This window comes from Schistocerca serialis, chromosome 7 (genome assembly GCF_023864345.2).
Source record: "Schistocerca serialis cubense isolate TAMUIC-IGC-003099 chromosome 7, iqSchSeri2.2, whole genome shotgun sequence".
Classification (NCBI taxonomy): Eukaryota; Metazoa; Arthropoda; class Insecta; order Orthoptera; family Acrididae; genus Schistocerca; species Schistocerca serialis.
Genome location: NC_064644.1, coordinates 307750857 through 307776407, shown reverse-complemented (window position 1 = coordinate 307776407; position 25551 = coordinate 307750857). Strand labels below are relative to the sequence as shown.

Here is a 25551-nt window from a genome sequence, read left to right as displayed (position 1 = left end):
TCAGGGGCACCTGCAGGGGAGGGGTGGGGAGGGGGGGGGGGTAGGGGGCAGTGTTGGCAGTTGCCCCTTGTGAGAATTCACTTGGTTCATCACAAATTATGAAAAATGACCTATAAACACAAGGCTTGGATTTTTATGACCTAAAATACCTGCAAAATTATCAGCAAAATGACATGAAAACAGCAATAAAATGACATAAAAAGGATATCAAACATAAATAAAGTGAGTTATAAAATGTACTTTGTAGGATGTAGGAACTGAAATTAAAAAATGGTTATTTAATTTATAATTGCTATGTTGTCCTTTTATGGAGCCTGTGAGGTTGGACATAAGGGAATCTGGGTGTGACCAGGTGGGAGGACAGTAAACTAGGTAGACCACATCGCCATAGATGTAAGAGCCCAAAGATGGAAGTCAGATGTTAAGATGGCATGAGGTGAATTGTGTGTAAGTGGCCATTTTCTGGTCAGTCATGTCACAAGTACAGCATGCAGGAAGGGAACGACAATGGATAAACTGTGGAAGTCTGTCAGATACTATGTTGAAAGACTGAAGATGAAGCAATGAAGACCAAATAACAACTGCAACTTAAAAATCGTTCTGAAGCATTCGGTGAAGGGGACAGCAGTGAAGACCCTGAATAAATATGGAGAGACATCAGGAGCTCAGTGACTGAAGCAGCAAAGGAAACAATCAAGAGAAATCCAGTTGACACGAAGATCTGGTTTGAAAAGGAATGTGCTAATGCTTTGGAACAAATACAAGAAGCCAAGAGAAAAGTATCCGCACAAGAGCGATGTGGTGCAGGGTAAAGAACAATTTGAGGTGGTTTGTAGAACTACCCGAGCAATTCTGAGAAGAGAAAAGAGAAAGTATGTCACGAACATCACTGTTGAGATGGATGCAGGCTTTAGAGGAAACAATACCAGGGAAATGTTCCAAAAGGTAAAGCGTTTTAGCAAAGGGTTCTGAGCCAAACAGAAGTTTGCCAAAGGCTCAGATGATAAAATCTTGACCAACAACAGCGAAATTTCTGAAAGATGGAAGAAGTACTTCAACCAGCTTCTCAACTGTGATGAACCCAAATTATGGTTCGATTTCCAATCTCCAACCACAGCTCCCCCAGACTGTCCCCCCACCACCACCACCACATTGACCGAGATCAAACTGCAAATAAAATGGCTTAAGAACAATAAGAGCATAGTGAAGACAGAATACAGGCCACAATGATCCAGGCAGGGGGGTGAGAAACTTGCAGAAACACTACACTCGCTGATGCAAAAAAATCTGGAACAAAGAAGAACTACCAACAGAATGGTAAACAGCTGAGACCTACCCAATCCATAACAAGGGTGACATTTTGAAATGAAATTTAATTGTGATCACTATTGAGGAATAGCCTTGCTTAATGTATGCTACAAGATCCGCTCCAACTGCCTCACACATAGAACTCAAATCTTGGCAGAATCAGAAATTGGTGAATATCAGGGAGGTTTTTGGCCACGGTAGTCAACAGTAGGTCATATCTTCTTCCGTGATAGCTCACTGAATAACTAAGAGAGTACAGTAAAGACAACACTTTTATCTGTGGATAAAAGAGATGTGGAGTATCTGAAACCAGGACTGTCATAAACTTCTCACATTTGAGAAAAGAGTGCTGCCGCAGATCTCTTGGGTCAGTGTTGGATGTAAACGTCGGTGAAGGGAGGATCAGACACTATCATGAGATAGACAAAGTGATGCCAATATAGCAAGAATCATAAGATGCAAGCAATTACAGTGGGCTGGACATGTGGCTTGAATGGAAGACTGACAGTTCTCCACAGAAGCTCCTGGATTTCATCCCCTCAGGTAAAAGACACCACCCCCCCCCTCCCCCCATCCCTATAAGAGCAAGGAAGAGGTGTAGAGACGACCTCCATGAAGACCTGCACCAGTTTGCAATAGATGTTGGTGGATCAGCGGATAGAAGACAATGGGGAAGGGAACTTGTAGCAGTGTGCAGTCCACTGGGCCTGATCGCATTACAAGTAAATAGAGAATGTCATTCTTTAAGAAATCTCATTATTTGAAGATGTGCAAAAATTGTATAACCATCTTAGATTTGTATGATAGTTATCTTGTCCACTGCACAATTTATAGCGTTACTGCATGATCATTGTGTCCCGGGTTGGACTCCCAGCCAGGTCGCAAATTTTCTTCATTTGGAGACTGTGTCTCTGTTGTTATCATCATGCAAGTCACTGATTTTCACAATTTTGGTTGAGATAAACTGACGCTGCAGTGTTCACCTTCAGCATGCCACTGTACGATTGTCACAATCAGTTAAGTAAAAAATCTGTACAAATTGCACGTTTACTTATATTTAAGAGCCGATTTCATAATCTCCCTTTGTGGGGAACCGCATGTGCCAGATTCATGTGCCGATTTGAAATTCTACATTCACATATTATACGTTTAGTGTCAATTCTGCAAGATCTTTCATTAACTGTACCACTACTCATTTGTATTGTGATATATTGTGAAATTTCGAACATTTGCAAGTACCGCAATAAAGTATTACTGTTATCGTCAATTGTAGGCTTCAACTTAATAGCGATCTTTTAAAATTTTTGAGAACAGTTGGCATATTATCATTTAGAACAATTATTCTCTAATTTCATTGCATAATTATGTGAGAACAGGTTATTTTTTAGAAGTTTTGGATACTTACAAAATAGTGTTTTTGAAAATTTTTGTAAGTTATGAGAGTTGTGAACAATTTATTTTGTAGCAAATCAGCGTCTGCGGCTAACAGTTACTGCCAAATTTCAGTGTATATTAATGCAAATGAACATACATTTTTTAGGATTTTCAGAAGTTGCTGTTGTGCTCTGCATAAATTAATACACAGTATTAAACCAGCATTTGTGATTTAGTTACTCTTGTACATATTGTAACTAACATACGGTGTTACATTTATTTTTCTCTCCAAGAGTGGTACATATATTTACATTTATCATAAATTAACTGTATTTTCACTTTTGCTAGTGACTTCCACAGATTTTGCTGTTGCTTCAACAGAAATCTCGTTTTATGTATTTGCTCCAATTCTTATAGGGAATTAATATTTTTCTAGCTCAACAGGTTAAAAGATAGTCAGCAGGTTTAGTTTAAAGTTACTTGTTCACTGCTTTGCAAAACATTACACAGCCACCTTGTAGCCCCACTGTGAATGCTGTTCTCTACCCCGCGTGAGTTAGTTGAAGTTTGTGAACAGCAGGAAATCACCATGACTACTGTAAAACAATTGTCAGCTACTGTGAATCAGCGAGATGGAAGAGCTGCCGAGAGTCATGTACCTGTGGTACCAAATATACCTCAAGTACCATCCTCTCCTGTAGATCCTATCCCCTCTGCAAGAAGTACAGGACATGTCATTACTCAGTTTCTTGACTGTGAGTGTCCTGTGGGACTCACTTCACCTGTTCTGGGAAAACCTTTGTCCCAGCAATAGGATTGGGGCCTATTAATCGTCAGTGGTTCAAATGTACAGCAAATAATGGTCCCCATTAGGGAAATGGCAGCAACGAAATAGTAAAACCACGTGCACTTGGTGTGTATACCTGGAGGTCTCATTCTGGCAGTCTCAGAGGAACAGGGTGCAACCAACTGCAGGTTGTGGCACAAATGTTGCCTTATAGTCTGAGCTCCAAAGTCATACTTGTGTCACTCCAGCAACTGGCAGAGAAGGTTAGGAAGACAGCCTTCTGAATGGAGTTTCAAAGCAGCTCACAATTTGCAGCATTGTATCCAGAAACTGATTATGGCCCCCTGGTACTGAGTCAAGTGGAAGGCCTGAACCGAAGACTTCGAAGGTTCTATGACAAGCTAGGTTGCAACTTCCTAGACTTTCACCATAGGGATGAGAAATATAGGGTCCCCCTAAATGGGTCAGGTGTGCGCTACACATCAGAGGTAGTTACTTAGGTAGTTGACTGTGTGTCGGGTGCATACAATGTTCATCCAGTCCAGCTAACAACAGGAATCCCAGAAGTGTAAGTTTAAGGTCCAAAAGAATGCCCCCTATCAGTATGTGTATTAAAATCCTAGTAGTTACCTGCCGAAACATTTGCAACACAGTGCAAGAGTATGAAGTGCTCCTTAAAAACTAGACACAGAAAGCTGGATGGAACATGAAATTGATAGTGAGATCTTTGGGGAAAATTTATGTGTATGTTGAAAGGAAATGGTGGTAGCATATTTGTTGCAGTAGATAAGAAACTCAAATTCACCAAAATAGATAGTGAAGCTGCATGCGAGAGACTGATTGGGCAAGATTCAGTACCAAGGGCATGCATAAAACTGGTTACTTGATCCTCCTGTTGCCCACCAGGCTCAGCTCTTCATGTACCCGAAAACTCAGTTCACTTGTATGTAAGTTCCCCAGTAATATCATAATCATTGGTGGAGCCTTTAATCATCAATCAATCAGGAAAATTACAGTTTTGTTTGTGGTGTACATGACAAGACATCCTGTGAAACATTACTAAATGCCTTCTCTGAAAACTATGTATAACTGATAGTTCCGAACTCGACTCATGATGGAAATATATTGGATCTAATGAGAACACACAGACTTGACCTCTTTGAGGATTGTCACACCAAAACTGGTATCAGTTACTATGATGCTGTTGTGGCAACAACGATTACCAAAGAAAAAAGGACAACCAAAACAATTATAAAGGTATAACTGGTGTGTGACGTAGATTAAAAAAGCAGTAGTGTCGTATCTGAAGGAGGACCTTAAAATCTTCAGCAAAAGACAGTAGAATGTAAAGAACTAAGGCTCAAGTTTAAATGAATAGTTGACAATGCACTGGATAGTTATGTACCCAGTATAACAGTTCATAATGAGAGGGACCCTCCGTGGTATACAGTTACTCTAAAGAAACTGAGACTACTGTGTAATAGGTTTAAAACAAAGCATAAGGCTATAGATAAATGCTAAACGAAACTTGTCTTGGCTGTCAAAAGAGCAATGCATAAAGCCTTCAATGACTACCATAGCACAATACTGCCAAATTTCACAAAACCCAAAGAAATTCTGGTCAATGATAAGGCAGTTAGTGACACTCATGAGTGTCCAGACACTAATGAATGAGACAGGAACTGAAATTGAGGATAGCACAGCAAAATCTGAAATGCTTAACTTTGGTTTCAAATGTTCCTTTATAATGGAAAACGTGGGAGAACTGGCCCAATTTAACCCCCAACCACTGAAAAGATGACTGAAATAAGTATTAGTTCAGTGGTTTCAAGAAAAGCTAAAATCATTACAATTGAACGAAGCTTCAAATCCATTAGATTCTATACTGATTTTGTGGCTGAGTTAGCCCCTTTCTAACTATAAAGTGTTGTAGATCCCGTGAAGCAAAGAAAAACTGTGTCCAGTAGTTGAAAGAAAGCAAGGGCCACACCCACTTACAAGAAGAGTAATAGAAGGGGCCCTATGCAATATCTTTGACACTGATTTGTTGAAGAATCTTAGAACATATTCTGAGCTCAAACATAACACAGTACCTCTAACAGAATGATGTGCTCCATGCCAACTGGCATGGGTTCCAAAAAAGTCCTTCAGGAGAAACCCAACTCGCACTTTTTTCACATGACATACAGAAAGCTTTGGATCAAAGCAATCAGGTTGATGCTGTATTTGTGATTTCCAAAATGCATTTGATTCAGTACTACACCTACACTTATTGTCAACAGCACAATCATTTGGGGTATCAAGCGAAATTTTTGACTGGACTGAAGATATTTTCGTAGGGAGGATTGAGTGTATTATCTTGGATGAGTGTCATCATCAGATGTGGAATAACTTTGGGTGGGCCCCCAGGGAAAGGTTGGGACCCTCGCTGTTTATGTTGTATGTTAAGAACCTTGCAGACAATATTAACAGTAACTATAGACTTTTTACAGATGACACAGTTAGTGAAGCATTGTCTGAAAGAAGCTGCAGAGGTGCTAAAATTGGCAATTTGCTTTAACTGTTCAGAAATGTAAAATTGTGCGCTTCACAAAAATAAAGAAAGAAAGTAGTATCCTTTGACTACAATATCAGTAAGTCACAGTTGCAACTGGCCAACTCCTACAAATACCTGGGTGTAGGGATATGAAATGGAATGGTCACACAGGATCAGTCCTGGGCAAAACAGGTGGCAGACTTTCATTTATTGGTAGAATACTGAGAAAATGAAATCAGTCTACAAATGAGATTGCTTACAAATTACTTGAGCAAACCATTCTGGAATATTGCTCAAGTGCATGGGACCTGTACCAAATAGGACTAGGGAATACTGACCACAGACAGAGAAGGACAGCACAATTGGTCACAGGTTTTTTACCTGTAGGGGAGTGTCACAGAGATTCTAAAGAAACTGAACTGACAGATTCTTGAAAACAGATGTAAACTATTCTGAGAGAGAGTACTTAAGTCTATGGAGCCGGCTTTAAATGATGATTCTAGAAATATACTAACACCTGCTACTTATCACTCACATCAGTATTGTGACAATAAGATTACATTAATTAAAGCACACACAGAGGCATTTAAACAATCATTCTTCCTGCATTCAACGTGTGAATGGAATGGGAAGAAACCCAAATAATTGGTACATTGGGATGTACCCTCTGCCATGCACTTCGCAGTGGTGTAGATGTAGTGGCATCAAATAGAAAGACTTGCACAAGATTGTTTCCTTTGGTTTCAAAAGAAATTCTAAAAACCTGGCTGACGAATGTCAATATTTCACAAGTGGGCATTACATTTGATACAAAATGTTCCAGTGCCCATTCCTGGTACGAGTTAGCAATAGTTACATAACAAGGCAATAAGAAAGAACAGATGAACCATATATTTATTGTCAACATGTACAAATACACTATGTGATCAAAAGTATCTGGGCATCTGGCTGAAAATGGCTTACAAGTTCATGGCGTCCTCAATTGCTAATACTGGAATTCAATATGGTGTTGGTCCACCCTTAGCCTTGATGACAGCTTCCACTCTCGCAGGCATACATTCAATAAGGTGCTGGAAGGTTTCTTGGGGAATGGCAGTCCATTCTTCACAGAATGGTGCACTGAGGAGAGGTATCAATGTCGGTCGGTGAGGCCTGGCACAAAGTCAGCATGCAAAACATCCCAAAGGTGTTCTATAGGATTCAGGTCAGGACTATATGCAGGCCAGCCCCTTACAGGGATGTTAGTGTCATGTAACCACTCCGCCACAGGCCATGCATTATGAACAGGTGCTTGATTGTGTTGAAAGAGGCAATCGGCATCCCCCAATTGCTCCTCATCAGTGGGGAGCAAGAAGGTGCTTAAATCATCATTGTAGGCCTGTGCTGTGATAGTGCCATGCAAAACAACAAGGGGTGCAAGCCCAGCAATGAAAAACATGACGACACCGTAACATGAAAAACATGACGACACCGTAACACCACCGCTTCTGAATTTTACTGTTGGCACTACACATACTAGCAGATGATGTTCACCAGGCATTCGCCATACCTACCCCCTGTCATCGGATTGTCACAATGTGTACCATGATTCGTCACTCCACACAACATTTTCCAGTGGTGTTTGACATTTACTGGTGTGATGTGTAGCTTACAAGCAGCCGCTCGACCATGAAATCCAAATTTTCTCACCTCCTGCCTAACTGTCATAGTACTTGTAATAGATCCTGATGCAGTTTGGAATTCTTGTGTGATGGTCTGGATATGTGTCTGCCTATTACACATTACGACCCTCTTCAACTGTCAGCACTCTCTGTCAGTCAACAGAGGAGGTCGGGCTGTATTCTTTTGTGCTGTAAATGTCCCTTCACATTTCCATTTTACTATCACATCGGAACAGTGGACCTAGTGATGTTTAGGAGTGTGGAAATCTCGCATACAGACATATGACACAAGTGACACCCAATCACCTGACCGAATTTGAAGTCCGTGAGATCTGCGGAATGCCCCATTCTGCTCTTGCCACATATTCGCCAACATTTCAGCTGTAACTGTCCCAACTGCTGTGACAATTCTTTTCTCTAAATGATTGATGTGTCTTATCACTTCACTGTACACAACCTTTTTTTTATGTGGGAAAAAAAGTCCAGGGGGTTAAGTCTGGGCGTTGTGGTGGCCAAGGTAATGGGCTAGACCTGCCTATCCACCTTCCTGGAAAGCGACTGCCAAGAGCCCCCCCCCACACACACACACACACACTTACTGTAATGAGGCGGGGCACCATCTTATTGGAAAAATACAAGCCCCTTTTCTGCCTCAATATCGTCCATTTAGGGAAAGACATACTCTGTCAACATGTCACAGTAAATGTCCCCATTTATTCTTTTTCTACAAAAATAAAAGGACTAACCACAGGATCTTCCATCAAACAAAACCACACATTAACTTTGGAAGAGTCACGTGGTTCACCACCATACTGATGTCTAAAATTACATTGCACTGTTATAACTGACTCAGTTTTCACAAGCCAAATAACACATTGCACTTTCTTTTGCAGAGTACAAATTGTTGCTGAGTCGCTCTGCATAGCACTGCACGCACACCTGGACTGAACTGAGGGAACAGGGGGAAAAAACAGCACTGGTTCTGTCTCAAGGTCAAGCAGACCTGCCAAACTTGGACAGTTGATGAATCATACACCACAAACTAGTATAGTGTATGTCGCTTTGTACAGATTCTAGGACACATTAAAACTAGGGAGTTCTTTTTCAAACATAATGTATAGTGATTTTTGACATATCCTCGCTTGATAAAAATAACAACACTTCTGGGCTACAAAATGCAATAATTCATGCTTTAAACAGGATACTTCAATGATATCACATCTACTTAAATCTTAGGCCAATGATTTGGAGATGAACATAACAATCAAGAAGAAATCCACGTTACACAACAGCATGTATGGTGAATATTGATTTGGAGAATGTGTGACAGGACTTCCTTGATAATTTACACAGATATGCGATATTTGAAAAAGGCTTTACACAATAAAACTTGTTTAACGCAACACAGGTAAGAAATAATACAATGCACACTGCCAGTCACATGCTACTTCGACTTTAAAGTCATAGTAGTGGCTTTTTTAGCTTCCTTCAAAAAATCTTGAAAAAATGTTTTGTCATAATAGGAATCAAACTTCCTGGTCTTCAAAATAGAAAGACTCCACAGATTCCTTGGACATGGATGACCTGAACTCTGTTCTATTTTTCTTAACAAGGCTGAAAACACATTAATATTCTGCATTGCTATGGGGTATGTTGAGAATAGAGAGCAATACTATAGAAATTCAGTTTTCTTTAAGAGGTCCATTGGCTCTACCAATTCTTGATATTTGTGCTCAACTGGAATCACTGGCAGCATCTTGATTTGCAGCCAAAGTGTCATCTGCCTGAAGAGCTGTAAACTGCCTCTGAAGCTCATTCACCACCTCATCTGTAGTTTCATTCTCTTCCATGCATAACATGATAGGAAACTTTTCCAAGAAAAAAACTAATGGTAGAAAACAGTGCATCTTCAATTTTGTCCAACCTAGCAACTTGAGAATGCTTTAACACATCATCCTAGAGTGGAGACTTGTACAAAAGTAGTTTCTCACTGATGGAAAGAAAATGGATTTATCTCTATTCTGGAGATCATTCAATATGTTTGAAGTCTGAATGCCAATAACTAACTCATCATCACTATTTTGATTTTGAATCAAGTTGTACTCAACTTCAAGCAATGAGGAACATTTGACAATTTTGGGCTTAACAAACTTGGTGAACAACTGCTGTGACAAATCAATTAGAAGGTCTAATAAAAAGAGAACTTCAATATTGAGGACAGGAACATAACAATTTTTCCTCATGTGTTGTAGCAGAAGTCTTACTTTTTAGAATGGGTTCGTCGCATCTGGAAGAATATGCTATTCTTTTAGAGGCATGTGTAGTAGCAGAATCAAGAATTCTCTTCTTCTGATATTCTTTGGATCCACTTTATTCAACTCTAGGCATTCTCAAAGATGTAAAGCATGTGGAAATGTCTTGGGTACATAATATTACTTCCTCCTTGAAGAAAGAAACATATGCCACTGGTCCAGTAGTCTATCCAACCATCTGCCAAAAGATAGCCACCTAGTACACACATGCTTCAAAATTTTCTTTTCCCCTTTGTTGTGAAAGTTCTTGAAAATGGCTACAGAGCCGAAATCATGATTTTGTTGTAATTAATGAACAATTAACAGTCAAATAGTGGAATTTTCTTTCAAAACATTTTGTAAGATTGTGGTCCCCCACGATGGAAAGAGGTTTCAAACAAGTCCACAGAAATATGACTGTGTAGTGCAGAAGAAAAACTACAGATATTCAAGGCGGGAAAGGTGCACTTGTTACAAAAATTGAGGTCTTCATGTTTCGAGGATGCTCAATCCAATTTACAGGACACGCATGATAGTGCATTATGCATATCAAATTGCGTACGGCATAGATTACAGTAATTTCAAGGGAAGCAGTGGATGGTTGCATAACTTCAAGCAGTGCTACAGAATTGGAAGACATAAGATAAAGAAATTTCCAAAGAAGTGTCAACTTGATGATGCACAGCAAAATGGAATCGGCTCGCAAATTTGCAGAAGAGAGAGAAATTTATCCCATTGTTCAGTAAGGAAATTGTTTCCAATTCAGACCAGTTGGGGTCTGAAAAAGAAGTGCATATGATGGGAACCCAGGAAATTAGAGGTCAAAGAGAGTTGTATCAAGATCAACATCAATGGCTTAACATATTCGTATACAATTACGCTGACTGTTAATCTGAATGGTAAATTTGATACAAAATTATTTATTGTGTTGTGAGAAGTTGTAGGTTCTCTGCCTCTGCCCCCCCCCCCCCCCCCCCTCACACCCTACGATTCTTTCTTATGTGGATGATCTTGCAAGGGTAGTGGGGAACACTTACATCACAGCAAGAAAAAGGAACGTAATTGAACTACAACTATGGTATGAGCACTGCTTTTGGCCAAGAGCTGGTTAAAATAACTTGCTTTTGCTCAATTCCAGTTTTGCGTACAAGAATCACTCTTTTAGAGCGAACTATTCCTATTGTTTTTTCTGTGCCTATAAAATGCATTATTGCACTACCTTCAGCTATGCTTTAAAGGATAGCCAGCTGCATGATAAGCTCCATGACAGACTGTTTCACATTTGGTATACATTCCACCAGTTCCTGTCATCCCATTACACCAATATGATTCTATATACATACTTTCAGGGTGGACACCTAGCTAAATGTCCTGCATGGTTTATGACTCCCTAGGAGTTTGCCTTCAATCTTGATGATGTGAACCTTTGTGATCACTGTGGCATGCCATTTTTTGTTCGATGCTCATGATGCAAGTTAATGGTTTGTTTCGAAGATTTCTTGAATGTTGATGACGTCCATTTTGTGAAGTGTAATACATACATTCCATAGAAGGTTGATTTCTGCACCTCCAGGACACTCATTTTCTGTCCCACTCCTGATGCACATGCCAAGTCATTAGCAGCTAATATTTTTCCTGTCCAAATTGTTAACACAATACTTTCAAATGAGCCTTACTAAAGATTGAACTTGCGGACTTGCACTCAAGGGTTCCTTGTGAGTAATTTTTGTAGAGTTCAACAGCCTTCATTTAACTGATTTCATTGTCACTACTTAAAATCAGCACCACATTTGAGCATGAACATTCCTGTAATGCCCTGTCACAAAATTCAGCTGACTGGGATGGTGCAAGAGTGTTGTCGGCAGTGAGTGAAGTTGCCATTTAATTTTTCTGTAGTCAACAATGATTCGGAAGTGAGCAGTTGTGGATTGCTTACTTAGAATTTGTGCACTGTGGGGTGCAAAAGCATAGTGAATAGATTTTTGTACCTCATAACCATATGAACATTGAAAATTAAATTGAGGCAATCAAAAAGTATAGCACCTGTTATGAAATATCAGAAGAAATGAATGAGTTAAAGTCAAACTTCTCTGTTCAAAATCCCAGTAATTGTAGTGATGGAGAAAATGTGGACACAATAAGTAGCTCTGCTGGACTGAAATGCTTTGATGAAATGGATAGTAGCTTCCTGGTCAGTATCTCTAATGTCAGAAATTCTGTTAAAAAAGAGAGATTTGATAATTCTGGGGTCGGCAAAGGACAGACACAAAACACGAGCAGACTAAAGTCGAGCGCCTTCTGCTATCCAGAACTAGGGAGCCCTTGTTGTTCTCTTCTTGAACAGACTACAGTCGGGTGCTACACAAGTTAAAGTGAACCAATGCCGTATTGTTTGGGAGGGCCAGAGAAACATAAGTAAAACTTTTTTTTTTTTTTTTTTTTCCATTCCATTTTCTTTTTGCAGTTCCTTTGATTGTGCAGAGATGCGCCTACCATGACTTGAGTTTGTGAGGGCTGATTTTGATTGCTGTATCGTATCACATTTACATAAATAGCTTAATTGTTATTCACAAGTACTTGATACCAAACATGACTGAATCTAAAAAGATATGTAGACAGTACAGTGCTGATTATTTGAAATGTGGCTTCATTTGATTATTGTTGGACAAATGATTATGTATGTTATGAAATTTTGTCAGAGTTGTGAACATTTTTGACATCAGCTGTATTAGGTATGGAAATCATACCTATTGGTGATGCATGAAATTTGTCCTAGGCCAGGACTCGAACCAGGATTTCCCGCTTATCACAAGTGGCCACCTTAACCATCTCAGCTATTTGTGCACACTTCCAGAACCAATCCATATCTCCATATGCCACAGTGCTTATGTCCCCACTGCTTACAGCTTACCTAGATTCCTGCACCAGGGTTAATGGGACAAACGTGTTCAATGTCATTATTATTTTCGTTTTGCCCATCTAGGCTGTAATATTTATTATTACAATGTCTGTTCCTTCAGACATGCATCTGTGAGGTGAGCAGGAAATTTGAGTCAGTCCCAGCCTGACACAAATTTTCATATGTCATCATTAAGTACGATTTCCATGCTCAGTATAGCTGATGTCAAAAATATTTGCAACTGCGACAAAATTTCTTAATATTACTACAGCTGCAAATCGTCACTAATGTCTGTTCCATCAGATATGCGTGCATATCTGAAGAAACAGACAGTGTATTAAAAATTAAGTATGTGCCTTACATCCAACCAAGTGTTAAGCAACGCAACAACACAGTTCAGAGACATAAATAAGTTACAATTCTGAAAATATTTTGTGTAATTATCTACAAATGACCCCTTTCTCTCCACAAACGGAAGAGTTAACTTTATCTCCACAAATGGATAAGTTAACTTTACCTGCTACTAAATCATTATTATTGGTATACATTCATTTTGTTGTGGACCAAGAAATCTATGAAGAGCTACTCTTTATGAGAATTGCAACAACCTAAACTAAAGGTGAACCAATATTTAATGTTCTGAAATGTTATTTAATGAAAAAGTGAGCCCTTTATCCATTAGGATATCAGTGGCAGCAGATGGAGCACTTGTCCTTACTTTTGTGGATTTATAAGCCATTTAAAACAAAAACATGCCCAAAATGTTTGTAATACAATGCATGATTCTCTACAATTTGTCATTAATGCACTAAACAGGTTATTGCATCATTCTCTTCAATTTGTCATTAATTCACTAAAAAAATTTCGAAGCAATGTGTGGAATCCTAGATTACTTGCATAGTTATGTGAAGAAAATTATGAAAACTGTGATCAATAACTCCTCCGCTCTGAATTACACTGTCTGTACAGTGGCTTATGTTTGACAAGATTTTTCTCACAAGTCCACAATTTCAGCTTTTTTTGCCAGAGTTAAACTACTCAAACAACACACTGGACAATGCAAACTGTCCCAGTTCTCCATTTTGTCACAGGAAAACTGCCTGTTTGAAGATGTTTCAACCTACATTCAACATTTAAATGACCTTCTCAAAGACGTTCAAACTAGGTTTGAGGATGTTTTGACTATAGAAACACCACAGTAGGTGATCTACCAACACTAAAATATTGAAGAAACGGATGCCATGTTACAAGAAGAACTGACTAAAATATGTATTAAAAGCTTAAAAAGTACTGCTTAAAAAAGGAATATCAGCAATTCTGGCTTCAGAAAGACATACCTGTTATTTATCCTATATTATGGAATATTGCGAGAAAGTTTTTGATAGCTTTTCCATCTTCATACCTCATGGGAAGGAGTTTCTGTGTGACTACCAATCTTCTTACAAAAAGACCAAGAAACAGATTGGAATCACTGACCAGGGGGATTTAAGGTTAAACGTAACTAAACTGAGGCTAAATACCGAAAATTTGCTAAGCAACTGGCTCATCATCCTTCCCACTACAAGATTTACGTATTAATTTATCCAGATTTGCATTTTGTGCCATCTGAAGTAATAAATGTATAAAACTTAACATGTTTTTCACTCTACACTTTTACAATTAAGCATGCCAAAGTAAGTAACACCGTATCAACTGTCAAACAAGTATTTAAAGTTGATGAATTTGTGAAAATTCAATATACGAACAGCATGGGGTCCACGCAAAACAGGAAAAATTGGCACGTAGTTCATGAGAGAAAAGATCTCGGAACCTCTGGTTTATTGCAGAGTAGTTAAAGGTGCGCTTTCTATGTTGTATGTACTTTTCTGAGCGGTAAACAACACACAGCAGTATCACGGCACATTCATAAGCCATCCATCCACCAATTTCAAAAGTTTTCACAAATATGCAAAAAATTCGTATGAAATCCGAATCGTAAAAAGATGCAGTTGAAAAGACAAGTAATTTTATTAGAATCATGACAAACTAAAGTAAAAGTTTAGAACAACTCGTCAATAAGAATAATGCGTAATACAAACTAATCATGCTATGCTGAAATCAAATGTTTTTTGCTTAAAAATAAAACCAAACTCAGATGATGGTTCTGATGATTTAGTGCAGTTTAGAGTAAACATGGTGGAAACATTTTGAAAGTACTCTTAAAATGCCAACAATATTTTTCATCACAGAACCCAAAAATATTTATGTTGCAAATTAAACTGTACAGTCGTCCATTACCCTACACCCTTCTGCATTATCCTAAAGGTAGTGCATGAGCAGAAACATGATTAAGTTTCCAGATAAATCAATTTGAAAATATATGTTGAAGCTTGTAGTAGTGGTTCAATCTGCACAAAATTTTTATGGTAAGAAAACAATTAACTGACAGAATAGGGATTACGATGGGATCAACAGAACAGAATGTAAATGACGGGAAATATAAAACTGGGAATCTAAAGCTTGTTGTTATTGTAACTGTATTATTAGCTTCTTTATGTTTATAAAACTTGCCATGCACCAACAGCACACTGCAGAAACCAACTGGAGAAAATGATAAGCAGATGACAATGTCCTCAATATTTCTAAATCATATGACGGGAAAATTGTTTCGCCCCCACGGACATGAGAATCTTTGGGCACCCCTGGTCGCACTCATTTTCTATACACCATCTCTTTTACAAATGAACCACACTTCCCAAAACCTCTCTCAATAAACTGATGCTACAATTCGCCTTCCCCACTACAGTCCTTACATGCTGGTCCTGTTTCACACTGCTTTGCAACATTATGCCCAGGTATTTAAGGGGGACTGTATCAGTAGCCCATTCCTGATGCTGTATTCAAACATCAAAGGACTGTTTTTCCTACCCATCCACATTTACTTACATTTTCCTATATTTGGAGCAAGCTGTCATTGATCACACCAACTAGATATTGTGCCTAAGCTAATTTGCGTCCTCAGGCAGTCACTAAACGATGACACCTTCCCGTAAATCACAGCATTGGTGGCAAACAGCCACAATTGCTACTCACCCTATCAGTCAGATCATTTACATAGAGAATAGTAACGGTCCCACCACACTTCTCTAGGGCACTCCTGATGATAGCCTGACGGATATTCACCGTCGAGGACAACATGCTGTGTCCCATTACTTAAGAAGTCTTTGAGCCATTCTTTCACATGGTCGAAGTTTCAGTGAATACAAAATAAATACACACAAAATTAAGATAGTTTTACTTCTTTGGTCTTTTACCACTGTTTGCAATTCAAATCCCTTTAAAGCAAGACATATGTTATGATCTCGGCTATGACAAATATCTCTCCCACCTACCACACAATAGTCTTCTTTATATCATGGCACTTAATAATAATAATAATAATAATAATAATAATAATAATAATAATACAAGAACATTAACACTACCTCTAGAATCCCTGTTGGCATCATCAGTAGAAAGTGGTGATGCAGTATGAGCCCTCCTAACAGTTGTTCCAACATTTGCTACTGGAACATTATTTGCTCCCCAGTTTTCTTTGTTTTCTTGTGCATCTCGGCGCTGAGCTTCACGTAGCTTCTGGATCTCATTGATATGGATTACCTGTAAAAAGGAAACTTATTAGAAAGCAATATTGCGTATTACAAGAAATAGATTAGTCTCTAAATATTTATAGATTTTTGCTTCACAAACCTCCAAACATTTCATTGCGGAGGACAGTTGTGTTTTTTTAATCTTTATCTTTTACAGTTATGTTCTTAAAACCTGAAGGGGAAAAAATACTGCCTGTATACTTGCCAGAGCACGGGGGCAGGGGGGAATCCCCACATTTTCCAGTTAAAAATACACTTTTTCCCAGGTGAAAATACACTGTACACCTGCTGAAAGTACTTTTCCCATGTTAAGAGACAATATACATTCCCTGGAAGCTGCAAAACTTACCAATCTTTTGAATGGTGAGGCTATTATACACCAGCATAGAACTTCCCAGCTCTTTAAGAAACGAAACTCGGCACAAAATATCGTATTTTGGAAAGATCTTTGATGTGCGGCAGCATTTGCACTGCATATTTTTGTATTACATTGCAATCCTGTCAGGGAATCGTAGCTCGTGTCAAGTGATCTTGCCGTCAAAACGCAGCAGATATTCGGAGCATAGGACATGTGTCAGTCAATGGCTACATGATTTCTAAGTAGTGTGAACACACAATGGTTTAAATTAATATAGCTGCACGAAAAGCTAAGCTTTCACATATAATACAGGTCATCAAAATTTCTTTGTTGCTTTTGTTTCCCAAGGATGCAGTTACGCAGTATCCTAAGAGCATAGCTTTAATTGCAGCAACTGAATATTTCTGAAAAGCACAAATATAAATTTCACTGCCATGCACCGAGCATTTCATGGGATACCTGACTGAATACAGGTTCCATCAAGCACTTCCATTGTTCCATAGAAAAGCCAATTACAGGGTTAAACTGCTAAAGCACTCACTTCAAACTGTATATTTTTTAGGATGATTATACTTTTTTCCGTCACTATTGCATAATTTGTAATACACAAAGAACTGAAATAAATATGAAAAATTAACCTTGAAACTTTGTCGTTTTCATTGTGTTTTACCCTTTAAGTAAAATTTTAAATAAATAAATAACTGGCTGATCTTTGGGCCTGAAATTTTTCTACGTGGCTCATCCTCTTTTCATTGTTTTTTACCCTTTAAGTAAAATTTTAAATAAATAAATAACTGGCTGATCTTTGGGCCTGAATTTTTTCTAAGTGGCTCATCCTCAAATTGTCTAATTTTTAGTGGTAGTCTAATGCTCCACAATTTAAAAAATTCATTGTACAGTCTCACACGTAACGTAGTTCATCTCGTATAAAGGGAAATTTATTTTGAAAGTATCTCTTCTCAAACCACCAATCACAATATTTTTCTGTGAGCTATCAGAAATGTAAACAGTTATGATGTCGTGCTCATTGATACATGCCCCTTGAGAAAAGAGGAATCAAAAGCAGTTTTTTTGTTACGTAGTACTGTGTAGTGTCAGCAGATGCTTATGTATGCACTGTTTTGTTGTTGTAAATAACACATTTTCTTTGCAACTAAAATTTTATTTTGGTGTTATACTCTAATCTGCCTTATATTGCTGCAATAGTGGGCTAAAGTAAAATACATCAGTTCTTACCAGTCAAAGTTACAAAAATTTAACTCAAAACTAAAACAATGAAAAACTCCAACATTCTAAAAAAAAAAATTCAGGTTTTTCTCAGATTTCTCCCAGTTGAAAAAATTTCCAGGTCTTTCCAGGATTTCTTGGTTGTCCTGGGGCATATAGACTAATCAGCACAAATTTAACTCTCCCTCTGGTCTAACACAGATGTTGGGATTCTTTATACATAACTAAAATACATTCGTGGAATCTGTTAAATTTCTTAGTAGCATTTTTGCACTGTGGGGCCGAAACAGAAATTTCATAGATCTTTTAGAGCAAATCCTACTATAAATGGGTCAAAACATACTACTTCCTAATAAAAGCAGTACTTCCAATCTAAAATGTTTTTGATTTGTGTGTTCAGAACAAAAATAGCACATACATCTGAATGTTGAACACTCTTGATTTTATACATATATCTGATGTTTCAAAAAAGGAACAACAACCACCAAAGTAAATGTTTCACCCCTTCAGCCCTATATGAATTCCAAAAAATCATGAATGGCCGTAGTTTACTTTTCATGCAGCTTTCCAGTGCTGGGAGCTTCTGGCACATACTATTCCAACGTACTTACATAAAAAGTATGTTACCTGCTTTAGCAATGTGTTATATTCTTTGAATGAAATGTTGCCACTCTTCAACTGCTCTTCTGCCTGGGCAATAATCATGTTGATATTTAAATCAATATCAGAATCCATTCTTAACATTCTCATATCTGTATCTTCACCTGATGCAATTATAGCTCGTTGCTCTTCTGAAATAAAGATTAAAATTGCTATAAAAATATATGCTATGAATCATATGCACATTGCAAATTTCCAATAAAACTTACACTGTGCAGATAATACAGCATACCCCACTTTACTGAGTTGTGCAGTCAACACTTGGGGAAAATTTCCACTTACAAAAAGAATTGAACACCAGCTTATAAACATATCCACCATTCACTTCATTATTTGTCTAGCTCCACATCTCTCTATATTACAGTTTCTGCTTAATTGCAACATTTATTTATTTCATTTCTAAAAACTACAGAAAATCTGACTTTAACAAAACACTGTACTACTTATATATTGTATTACTATTATTTTCAGAATTTGAAAATGTTGGAATAAGATATTTTGAAGATAATAAAATGCTTACCTTGAAGTTTGCGATACAGTAATGGTCTTCCCAGTCTATCATAAGGCCGTTCAAATAAATTCATCTGCGCAGCTTGCCTGTCAGTAGGGTTGTGACTCTGTGATGGCACTGGAGTTGCTGGTGATTTATAAGCATCTGGATGTGCTTCTTTTAATTGTGCCCAACCAGCTACACCATGTTCGTAGCCTTTTCCTGTAGCAGCTGCTGGTGCGGAAGGGGAAGTTGGTGACTGAGGCGGAGCACCTGTAGAGGCTGGTGGTGATGGCGATGAACGAGAAATGGCAGCTGGGGACGGTGGCGAAGGCGCTAAAGGTGCTACAGCAATGGGTGCCAGAGTCCGGAGATCGACATCTTCACTTCCAAACAACTCCTCACTCCCAAACAATCTGTGCAACAATAAAGTGGCTCTATTCATGCTTCCGTTCTCTACAATAAATGTGGCACATCAGTTTGACAACATCTATTTCCAACATGAAAACTTTGTCTCTCATTACAGGGGGAGGAATTCTATGTATTCAAAGAAGCTGTAGTTATCTCTCAAGTGAGTGCTTAATGGTGTGCTTCCTGGTATTCAGCTAAGCTACTGTTTCTCCATTTTACACATAATATTTTGATAACTGGCTCAATCTTCTTTAGGTGCTGCAAGTTGTGCTGTTATTTATACTCACAGTCTGGACTCCAACCAGATTGCAGCAAGTAAATATAACAGCAGTCCACAGCTCATGGTCTTGCTGTAGCATTCTCACTTCTCGCGCACGGGGTCCTGGCTTCAATTCCCGGTGGGGTCAGGGATTTGCTCTGCCTTGAGATGACTGGGTGTTCTGCCTCCTTCATCATCACTGATTCGCAAGTCGAAGTGACGTCAACTAAAAAGGACTTGCAATACGGCGGCCAAACTCCCCCGCATGGGGCCTCCCGGCCAACAATGCCAAACGATTCATTTCATTTCAGTATAACAGCACAACTCGTGGCAACTGAATGAGACAACTAGGTCAGTCGTCGAGATACTGTGCATCAAATGACAACAAAAGCTTGCCTGAACACCCGGAAGCATACCATTAAACAAGTTGTTAATATTACTATTACCTCTTCATATAAACGGCTGCTGACAGAAACATATATTATTGTGAAAACATAAATCAGACTACACACTGTTCAGGAAAAATTTATGGGCACTCTGAAGCAAATTTTACCCATTTTTTGTACTGCTCCACTCTCACTCTCCTTTAATTCATCAAAAGTTACTTTGTTCCATGTATTTCAGAACATAAAGTTCTCATTATATTTACACATCTGTCTAATATCTGCACATTAAACTGGCACTATCGTAGTCTCTCATATCTCGATGTCCACTGTTTCGACATTATACACATTACGTTTTCTTATTACATGAAACAAGTACGAGAAACAATATGTTTCTTTTCCTTGTATATTTCAGGTGGCACACACACCTTTATACAGAAATAATCGTCACCCTATGCACAAATAAAGGAACTGAGAGCCTAGTATGATACCCATTCAAGGCCAATGAAAAATTTTCAGCAGAAAGATTACAGTATAGCCCATACATATCATGGTCCACAGATCATTAAAAATACAATCAAGAGGTTGCCACAGTGAGGACGACACATCTACAGCTGCAGTAGTGAGAGAAAAAGTATGTTGTATATTGGTATAGAACCCTAATCTGTAAAAGTAAGAACCCAGGTCCCAGGTGATGTTTAGTGAAGCACAAAGATTACGGCACTAAATGTATATAATGAAAAGTCTTGCTTACAGGCAGTAGAGCTGAATAGCATTCAAGCAGAGAAATGTGAGAACAGTGCTGCCTGGCAAAAAGATGAAAAGACAGAGTGCAACCCCCCCCCCCCCCCCCACACACACACACACGTCTTCTTTCATAGGTGGCTCTGCTTCTTTTGTGACAGGACTGAAGTAGGACGTACTGGATCAATGAACCAGGCAAGTCTTGCACGTGGGTCTTCCACAGGGATTAGATGCCTGGGGTTAGGAGTTGGTGTGGCATAGGAACGGACCAGGATAGTTTTAGGTTAGGTGGGTGGAGAAATGGTACTTTAGGAGGGGAGTGAATGATTGGGAGTAGGATGTTCCTATTTCTTGGGGCACGATAATAGTGTGTCGAAGCCCTGATGAAAGATATGATTCAGCTGTCCAGACTGGGACAATACAGTTTATTGAGAGTGGTGCTCCTTTGCAGCTGATTCTTGGGGGTGATGTGAGGACTAGGAGTGCAAGGGGACAGGCACAGGAAATCTGTTTTCCGGCTAGCTTTGGGCGATAGTGCCTGGCTGTGAGGCCAAGCAAAACTTACAGCATACTGGACCCTCCCCCATTACCTTCCAGGAATTCCTTGCCTCCAATCTGCCCTTACCACCCTTCCCCACATCCCTTCCCAAGAACACAAACCCCTCAACAGAGGGAATAAGTCATTTTCAACCTCAAGAGAGAGATTCCCTGCAGGCAAAAGCTCTACCATTAACATGATGCATCATGATGACTAACAAATGTATGGTTTCCACCAATACTTTGACTTTTCCACCAACAAGCTATGCCATATTAAACCCATCATTGAAGTCCAACATAGCCTCCAATCCACACTCAAATCTTTGGGCCCATCCCAGAATCTGTCACCTGAATCCGTCCCCCTCCTCACACCCCCTTCTCCTCCTGCACATCCACCATCCACTCAAAATCCATAACCCGAAGAATCTTGGACGCCCTATTGTAGCTGGTTACTGCACTCTCACTGAAAGAATCTCTGCTGTTGCCACCAACACCTCCAACTGACTGTAGCCTAGCCTCGCAAACTAAGGACAAAAACCACCTCTTTTACCGACTCTCTGCCATACCCATCCCTTTACCATCTGGATCCCTACTTGTCACTGTTTATGCCACCTCCCTGGACACCAATAACATGCCTATGACCTTGCCACTATCAAACACTCCCAACAACCTTCTGACTCCCATATATCTTACCAATTACATCCTGACACACAACACTATAAAAAAATCCATGGCGTAGTCATGGGAACTTGCATGGCACCTTCCTATGCCAACTTTATGGGCCCCCTAGAGGAAATTTAATAATCCCCAAAAGCTCTTTTCTGATTCTGGGGACCAAGACACCCAATCCTCTTTCCTCTACAGCCTCAACATCATCTCTCCTATGCACTTCACCTGGTCCTCCTCAGCCCAACGTGTCACTTTCCTGTACAGTGACCTCCAACGGCTCCAGCTGTATCTCAATCCATATTAAACCCGCTGACCATCAACAGTAACTGCATTTTCACTGCTGTCATCCATTCCACTACAAAAGTCACTCCCATTTAGCCTGGCCACCCATGGATGGCATGTGTGTAGAGGAGAATTCCCTTTCCCAGTATGTGGTGGCAGCTCAGACAAAGGCACTATCCTTAAAATCTAGTCTGCAAACTGATTTCCCACAGCATAGCCTCACTTACCCCTAATCACCCCACTGTCTTAAAGAAGCAGTTGTGGAGGAGCCCCCCGCATCACTCAACATCACAACAGACAGGCGTAACTGAACCACTTGAACTTCCACTATCTATCATAATGGCTATAAATGAGGGATCTCTTATCCATGATCCTTCCCAATCTCCCTAGTGGTATTTTGCTGCTCACCTAACCTAAAGAACACACTGGTCCATCCCTATGTCACTTGCACCCCAACCATTTGCCACAGGGACCTAATCCCTGTGGAAGGTCCCGGTGCAAGACCTGCCACATTCACCTACCCAGCAGGTTCTATTTTAGTCCTTTCACATGCTTATCCTACTCACCAGAAGCAGGGTCACCTGAGATAGCAACCAAGTCATGTACCAGCTCTGCTACAATTTGTGAAGAGCATTTTATGTGGGGCACCAACACACTGCAGCCAAAAGCAGAGCTGACCACCCAGTGGCGGAACAAGCTGAGAGGACAACATGCTGAAGTTCAGTGGTTGCTTCACAACTCGCACTACCTGGATCCTGCCTCCCAGCACCAGATGAGATTTATCCTTACACCACATTCTTCACCACAGTAATCCTCCTGGCCCCATTCTCTGCTAACCGATTGCACCTACACCCTCTACCTAACGTCCTGTCAACCTCTCCCAATCTACTCTTCCACATCATCATTGCCATCATATACCACACGAACTCATCTGCTTCAGTGTCTTTGTGTTGCGTTCCTATTCTGTGCATCAGCTGCTCTTCCCCACCCCAACCCCTCCTTCCACTCCCTTTCTCTTTTTCTATATACTCACCTGAACCAAATCAACCCCTTACTCAAGTCTATTTCCCAAACTGCAGTCTCAAGATTCGTGTGTTAGGGTGGTACAATGTAAATGAGTGTGCACGTGTGTGTGTGTGTGTGTGTGTGTGTGTGTGTGTGTGTGTGTGTGTGTGAGGGGGGGGGGGGGCTGTACTCTTACTCATTGAAAGATTCACAGAAACTCACTGCTTCTACTATGCAGTCACTTGTCTCCTTTAGGATTTATCTATATAGAACATCACATCTATTGCTCTCTTATGCATATGTGCATGTTATCAAGTGGAACTGCTAGTATCCAACTCATTGGATGCTCCCGCTTGTTGCACTTACAAAATCAATAAAATTTCATTAACTTCAAAGCATTCAAAATGACTGACTGCTGCCTAACACTTCTGCAGCCACTGATGCAAAGATTTCTAGACAGACTGATATTGTTGCACACATTGCAACAACGTTACGTTTTCAGTCCTCTTGGGTTAGCAGACCTTGTGCTGATTCCATCTTTGAGCCTCTGCCAGCGAAAAATGTTCACAAGTATGAAATAAGGCACACATGCAGACTGACTGATAATGTCTTCCTGTCTAATCCAGCAACCAGGAACGAGCTGGGTGAGCACTTTCCTAGTTGCAAGCATGTAGGGAGCTGCAGACCCATTAAGCTGCTGCCAAAAACATCAAAGGATATTTCATAAGGCATTTCTTCTAGGAGACCTGGTAGCACTTCTGTAACGAACTGTGAATATCTGTTACCCTCCAAGGTTTTTCTAATCAAGTAAGGATCAATTACTTAGTCTCCAATAATCCCACATTAAACGTTCACACACCAGTACCTCTATGTTCAACCTGTCCATCAATCATTTAATGTTTCGAGGCCCAATAACATGCATATTTTTACATTCAGATTTCCATGATTTGTACAGGCTGCTTCATAGGTAAAGAAAATTCACCGAAGAAAGAATCTATTGACCTGATGTCTCATTAGAACTGAAAAGGCAATTTCCATGCATCACCTGCAATCCTTGGGATAATTTGCTGGTGAAGTGCCATATTACTAAGATGGAAGTTGCCTGGGTACAAAATATGAACAACACTAAGACTGATATTCCAGAGGCCACTCAATTTCTCGGGAGTTAAAATGTGGATTATGAGCAACGGCTGTTACAAAATTTATTTCATTCATTACATTCATTGCAAGTTGTCCCTCTATACTCTGCTTTTGTGTTCCAATGCCCTCCTACAACCATTTTTTTTCCATTTTCACTGAAGTTAAGAACTTTCACATAAGACATCAATGTGTCTGATATTCTAGACAAATAAAACATTACTCCTACATACTGTAAGTTCTTCAAAGTTACTTATCAGGTCACACAAAGAGAAACACGTTGACTTTGTCTTTGTGATCTGCAATAGTAACAGCAAAAATCATTAGAGTTCATTTGAAAAATTGAAATTCACACCATCTCTCTATAATCAATACAGCTACAAGAAGAGACTGTGTTTATGGTTAATGAGTATTTCCTTACACTGCATATAGGTGATAGCAGAACTACAGTATCTTAAAAGGATTCCAAAATATTTTATGTTAATATTTTATGTTAATCTTCCTGAATATTTTGATAGGTCACAACAAACAATATAAAATTTTGGGGAAGTTAGTCTCGTAAACTAGCAATATGCTAGATGCAGGCTTTTAATGCTCTCTAAATATCTTTAATACTCTTTTTTTATGCAGTTAATAAAAGGTCTCCTTTGGGCATTGGAAATAACTGAACTACTTGCAAACTTCCAGAATGAAATTTTCATTCTGCAGCAGAGTGTGCATGTGTGCCGGACTGCGACTTGAACTCAAACTCAGGAACTTTGCCTTTCACGATCCAGTGCTTTAACAACTGAGCCACTTAAGCACGACACGACCTGTCCTCTAGACTTTACTACTTCTACCAGCACATCTCCTACCTTCTACACTCCACAGGATCTCTCCTGCAAAATTTGCATGACTAACAGTT

At 39.4% G+C, this 25551-nt stretch overlaps 1 protein-coding gene across 1 annotated transcript in view; it reads right to left on the bottom strand.

Annotated features, from left to right (window-relative positions):
- The window catches only part of LOC126412322 (pre-mRNA cleavage complex 2 protein Pcf11-like), a 136346-nt gene that overhangs the window by 46103 nt on the left and 64692 nt on the right, over nt 1-25551 (bottom strand). Inside the window, exons 8-10 of the mRNA XM_050081843.1 lie at nt 19251-19636; nt 18698-18861; nt 16321-16495 (exon numbers count right to left, since the gene is read on the bottom strand). Of these exons, the coding sequence (XP_049937800.1) occupies nt 16321-16495; nt 18698-18861; nt 19251-19636 (725 nt within the window). The remainder of the gene's footprint in view (nt 1-16320; nt 16496-18697; nt 18862-19250; nt 19637-25551) is intronic.